The sequence below is a fragment of the Diorhabda sublineata genome, chromosome 2, assembly GCF_026230105.1.
Source record: "Diorhabda sublineata isolate icDioSubl1.1 chromosome 2, icDioSubl1.1, whole genome shotgun sequence".
Classification (NCBI taxonomy): domain Eukaryota; kingdom Metazoa; phylum Arthropoda; class Insecta; order Coleoptera; family Chrysomelidae; genus Diorhabda; species Diorhabda sublineata.
The window spans coordinates 24640560-24647324 of NC_079475.1; the positions used below are offsets into that span (position 1 = coordinate 24640560).

At 30.5% G+C, this 6765-nt stretch overlaps 1 protein-coding gene across 3 annotated transcripts in view; it reads left to right on the plus strand.

Moving 5' to 3' along the window:
• The window catches only part of LOC130452612 (semaphorin-2A), a 1040595-nt gene extending 1034249 nt beyond the window's left edge, over window positions 1-6346 (plus strand). For all 3 annotated transcript variants that reach the window (XM_056791958.1, XM_056791957.1, XM_056791959.1), the window contains 4 exons: window positions 623-896; window positions 2710-2973; window positions 3108-3279; window positions 4286-6346. In XM_056791958.1, coding sequence (XP_056647936.1) covers window positions 623-896; window positions 2710-2973; window positions 3108-3279; window positions 4286-4357 — 782 coding nt within the window. In that variant the 3' untranslated portion in view covers window positions 4358-6346. The remainder of the gene's footprint in view (window positions 1-622; window positions 897-2709; window positions 2974-3107; window positions 3280-4285) is intronic.
• The last annotated feature ends 419 nt before the right edge of the window (window positions 6347-6765 follow it).

Here is a 6765-nt window from a genome sequence, read left to right on the forward strand (position 1 = left end):
AGAAGCTTCATCTTTATACAGTTATAGACAGCAGAATAGAAGCCGTGGAAGTCAGAATCCGCCAAGAAGTGTGTGACAACTCACCAGTCGACATTAGTAGCACTGAAAACGGAAAACACTCGAGCATCGTTACAAGAATTATCTGAAGATGATCATAACGGTAGAATCAAATTTTGAGAAATCATAATGCAAAAAGTATATGTAGACACTCAACTTCCAAGAAAGATAGTTTTCTCCTATGAATACAAAGTTATCTTAAATGTAACAATTAATCTTCACAATTGTATATATTTCTTGTAAACTTACCAGAACTCGAAATGTTAGCAAGATACATTATGGTACGAACACATTGTATCTAGTTTTAGTATAGTAAAGACCCAAAATAGAAAGCTATTCTTTAAGTCTAATCCTTGATTTTTATCTATTTCATAATATCTATTACTAACAATTTCTCAAAAAAACTAACATATTTTTTTGCATACCTTTCAACTTCAATATTCAAGTCGTACTTTATCTACTAGTGCTGTGTGTTTCATTTCAATAACTTATGACAAACAACTTGAGCACATAATACAAAAATTTTAGGTATATATTACATATTAAATTATATTTTGTTCAACAGATGATGGTAGGGTACACAAAATCGTGGAATGGACCAGAGACCAGGATTCTTCGTCGATTCTTCTAGACGTTTTCGACGTAACTCCTGGAGAGCCAATTCAAGTAATGGAATTATCAAAATCACACAAAGCTCTCTATGTAGCATCCGATTTTAGAGTTAAGCAAGTCGATTTGGTGATGTGTAACAGAAGATACGATAATTGCTTAAGATGTGTACATGATCCATACTGTGGATGGGATAAGGATTTAAATGTTTGTAAACCGTATTCTCCGGGGTGAGTTTTTCCTACTATTTTTTTCAAATGACCATGTATTGGTGTCATCTTTTTGGAAACAAGGATCACTTAAATCCCTAAAGTACTAAAACAATAACAATAATTTTCAATGAAAGATAAAATTTCTCCCTACTCTCACTTGAGGCTAGCTAAGAGTATATCATTTAAGAAAAACTATACTTTTAAGTGTATTGCAGATGGAATCATTGACTCACCTTCGACAAAAAGGTGGAAAACATTTGATTTACGGAATTAATTGTTGCTTGGGTGTTTATAAAATCATAGGATATTATTATCCACATATGTTTTTCTGTCTAGCAATAAACTGCAACAGAAGGCAGAAGAAAATCCTTTACATAAACAATAATAACTTATTTGACAATAATACAGTATGTACTCACAATATATGTCATTGGTACATTCCAAGAATAATTTGTTGGTAGGTACCACAACATGTAAAACTGAACCAAATACAATAACAAACTTTGTGAAGGCACTAAAAAGAATTTAATCAGTATGCATCACAAATTGTCGATCTAAAGTATTGAAGAAATAAATTTTTATTAAAAATAGGTCTTCATATGTACAATAACCTCTCCTAGCATCTGAAAAACAGTAAAAGTAACAGAAAAAGTGTTATTTTTCCATGTTTCCTTCACACTGTTAAGATGTTTTAGAAGAGAAAAAAAAATACCTCTTATCTAATTAATTGAATAACAAAGAATAATTGTTCAATTTCAAACTTGAGAAAATATATAAAATACCCAGATTTTCAGAGATACTATGTCTACTTTAAAATTTTTATTGTAGTTTCCGATATTTTATGTTAAAACATGTGTTTTACATTGTCAATAGCAGATTCTCATTAGAAGTAGACTAATTTTGAGAAGTAGTCCAATTGGCGAAAATCATATGTCACTAGAGGGCGTTAAATTTGGCTTCTATAGCGGTGAAAAACAATACAATCTGTAAGGGTGTTTGATGATGTTCAGTTTTTTATGTGTTTTTAGTGATTTTGCTAGAATTTTCTTTATTTTTGTGATTTCCGTTATTTCCTAAACGTGTTTGTATGGTTAGAACAAAAAGAATCGATCTGAAAATGACGAAAATTGAAGTAATCCTTCTAAACATCATGGAATATATTGGAGCAGACCACTCAAAGAAGGTGAAGCGGTTTTTAAATCGGGACATATAGTACTATGTGCACCAGAAGGAAGAAAATTGCAAGAATCATTAAAAGTCTAACTTCCCAGCCTCATGAGATAACAATTAATCTGAATAATGTAGTTAAAGATTGGAAATGCATTTGTTCATGTAAATACGGAAGGAAGAGAAGAGAGAATATCTACACGAAAGTACCAAAAAAGTACACCAGTCTTATTGGCCACTATAATAAGATTTTAACAACTAGTACATTTGTAAGACTATAACTTTTACCACATTTTTATTGTTTTCAAACTGTGGATATGTAGTTCTTTTTATATCAGAAAAGCGCTTTTAACAGCTATATTATTTTATTATTTAGATTAAAATTTCAAATAATACTTTCTATTGTTTATAAATCAACAAAATTGATTAGTATTCTGGCTTTGTTGTTCACCTCTATTAAAGTGTGATAGAAAATTAACAGATGTCGCCCATTTCGTAATTTTCACGAATAATTTAGACTATAATCATTAATTTATTGAATCTTTATATTCAAAATTCATATTATACTGAATAATTGATTGGGCAAGTTATAGCTAGTGATTTAATAAACTTGAAAAAATCATACTTGTTTGTTAACAAATATATAGAGAGTATTTTTTTACAGTCTGTTGCAAGATGTATCTAACAGCACCCATGATGTTTGCGATAGTAGTGTAGTGAAGAAGAAAATGGTGGTTACTTGGGGACAAAGCCTCCACTTGGGCTGCTTCCTCAAAATGCCAGCAGTTCTTTCTTCTCAAACTATAACTTGGTATCATTATTCCAAAGAAAAAGGACGTTACAAGATCCAATATCGACCTGACAAATACGTTGAAACCTCTGAACATGGCTTAGTAATAATTGCAGTTACTGAATCTGACGCTGGAAGGTAAATATCTATTAGAATAAGTAGATTTGATTGAATGCATCCAATAGATAGTTTGTTTTGAAATGTACATAAAAACTTATAAGTGTAGAAAATTTCATTATCAATACTTGGAAAAAACGTTTATTTTCTTTCAGGTACGACTGCTGGATGGGTGCCTCATTGTTATGTTCATTTAATGTGACTGTTGATGCTCATCGGTGTTCACCGCCTGCCAAAAGTAATGATTATCAAAAGATCTATTCAGATTGGTGTCATGAGTTTGAAAAATATAAGTCTGCCATGAAAACATGGGAAAAGAAACAAGCGGTAAGTGTGTGTATACTATAGTTTAACGTTTGGCCGTGTTGATAAATGAAAATATATATTGAATTAACACAGATACCAACATTTGTATACCAGCTTGTACTTTGAAATCACTATAAAAAGTAGCCTACGCAATATTAATATTATAAGATATTCGGTAATTCAATAGTCTCAATATTGTGATCATCAAAAACAAAATTATTCATGCCTTCGTCATAATCAATTGTAAATAGCTCAAAATTGTAAACAGTGTATTCAAATACTGATGAAGAACAGTTATGGATGTTTTTATTCCGGTGGAGGAAATGCATTTATGCAGACTGTTGGACTCCGGAAGTTCCCTTACGAACTAAAACCTCAGCCTTTTCTTCCGAATACTAACCTGAAATTTTTTGAAACGCAGATATTTTTCCCAATAGAAGTATACGGGGGAATCTTCCTTGCCCATCATGTGCAAATAGTGTGCAAAATGCCCTTATCCGTCAGAAATTGTGTGGGGTATAACTCGTCATGGTGCCTTTCTATCAAGGTTGCACGGGAGGTATCAATCGCTAATAGGACTGTTCTCATCAGCAACCGCCTCTTACTCGCCGCCGGTCTACCGACGTTGGCCATCATCTTGGTTAGTGCAGCAACATTCGTAGTTTATTAGCGATAGTTATTCCAAGATAATTGGATGTGCATCTTGTTTCCAACTGCTCATGTCCCACTCCAAAATGAACAATGTTGTTGATCCTCTTTTTGTAAAAATGACAACTTCGGTCTGGTTCAGGGCCAACGACAGTCGATTATCCAGTTATGTTAAGGTTATGGTTGTACTATCATCTCCAATGACATTACATTTAAAAAAAAATAGAAAAATAATTGTATTTTGTATAATATAATGGATTAACCAAACATATTGTCTTTCTATTTGTTAAAAATGTCTATATACGGAATAAGAATAAATTAGATATAATAGATAGATATACACTATTCATTTCATTATTGTTTCATGTTTATTTTTCAGCAATGTTCAACACGTCAAAACGCTAGCAACCAGAACAGCCATCCAAACGAAATCTACCGACCGTTGGTGTGATAGCTCATCGAACGCGGGCCATTGGCACTTACATATTTAGGTATTCCTCTTTATTGGACTCTCGTTTTATTCGTGTAAATATTTCACTTCTTTCGAGAGACAAAACTACGGCCGATTGTATATTCAAAGCAATCGGCGGAAGTGCCCTCTTTTTGTGATTGATGGAAGACATCTTAACCGTTTTCTCCCGATAGTGCTTGAATTTTTATGCTTTTTGTCTTATTTTAATATATATGTATGACTCGCCGTAACCGATTTACAGTGTGTTTAAGTCGTTTCTCAAATACATTATTTATATTTGTTCAAAGGGCTTAAAAATTTATAAAAATAAATTATGATATATAAAAACACTATGGGGATTTACTGTTGGCATGTTTCATTCCAAATTTTAAACTTCTAACATATTATTTATTTTCGATAATAATTATTGTATTCCCTAACGAAGACTTCCATAAATGTTGAAACTAAGTAGATAGATAAATAATATCAGTTGAATTTCTATAGATGTTTGCAATATAAGGTTCTTTATGTACAGAGATTGATTTTAGTCAGGTTCATGTTCTTCCAATTTCTACATTTATATTCAATTTAATACTTCATTGGAAATGAAGCGCGTGTCTTTTAGTTTATGGTGATGAAGAAAATTTGTGTAAATATCAAAATATGTCGGGCATAGTAATATTAATTTGAAGCTTGCATTGTCTTATCTTTCCTTATTTTTCTATATTATCTAATATCCTCCTTCCAGATTTTCTTGTAAATTTGATTTTCTTTTTATTACAAATAACTAAATTTGTCTACTAATTATATATCCCAGTACTTTGGGTTATTTTTGAAATATTGGATTTGTTTTATTATCAATTTTATACAAACTTGATCTTTATCGCTGTAGAGAAAAAATTTGAGTCTTATTTTTGAAATAGGTAGAAAAGTGTAATTATAATATAGACTCATTTAAATGAAAATGTCATTAAAATATGTACCTACATAAATGAGACAACGCCTGTGATTCGCCATGTAAAACTGAACTAATGAAATCACATTTTCTTATTATTTCTATCAACTTAAGGAATTAGAAGAATGTGAACCAGTCTTAAAATTATAAATAGTTAATCACAGTATTATTTTTTACAATTTTAACATCATTAATTATTTGGGGAATATATCAGTTTGAATACCATCATATCGCACAATAGAATATGTTTCTCTTACTAGCCCTTTTACCAACAAATATAATTTTGAAATTTGATTAAATATTTATACAGTGTGCTGTGACTAATGCATAAACGGTGAAAACGGTTGTTTGGAATCTTGTTATTTATAAGTAATAATTAAATTGTTTTCAAAATATTTTCTAGTACATTTTATTTAGATCAATTTTATCACCAATCCAGTGAAATAACGTACTTGCCACTTTTTAGAAGTTATCTTAAGATAAGTTTTCGATTTTTAATGTCTAATTCAGGCTCTATGGAAGAAATGTTAAAATATGGAAATATATAAATCAATACAAAATTGGATGCTTTTGATTTTGTTACTTTCTCAGATTCGTATGCTCCCAGTCTATACCATAGAAGTTGCAGAACACTGTATATGTGGAAATTTACTTCTGAGAAACGACATTAATTTGATATGATTTTAATAAAAAATTCATCTTTGTACTGGACATGTCTTGAAACATAGCATTATTTAAATGAATTTTAATAACGCCCATATGGATATTTTAGTCGATGTGTAATGATGAAAAAATAGTAATTTTACACATTTATAATGGCCAATATTTCTATATCGATAAGTATATTCATTTTGGCCTTAGAAATTATTTCATCAAGATTTCATTCAGTCCGCTAACAATATCAATTATTAAATTTAGTTTAATAACTAAGAGCATTTATTGTCAATTTTCCTATTCATGAACATCAGAACATTATCACAAATAAAAAATGTGTAAAATAAGTAAAAAATCATATGTCAACTAAAAAAAAAAAATAGAATTGTTATCCTCTTCATCAGTCGAGTCGTTATAATGTATAAAATCTTCTGAATCTGTTCTGTTTGATATTGATATATTCAGCCTTTTTATTCGCTGTTCCTGAAGACTTGGTTTTTAATTTTTTTTTACTTTCTTTGTGAATGATTCTTCTAAGTTTTTCTAAGATGGATGTAGATATTATTAGACTAGTTTTGCCTTTCATTTTATTAGAATTTGCATCATAATTGGAAGAGCTTGATGGTATTGAATAAACTTCTTTTGGAGAGACAAGCAAATCACCTTTTTCAGACTTGATCTTGGTAGAATCTGATTATGCTGCAGGAATAGCAATAGATTTCTTGAACATAGGAAGGTCCAGAGCTTCAGTTCGCTCATTTTCATTATTAGTTCTTTCCTTTAAAAGCGGGTTTTGTTC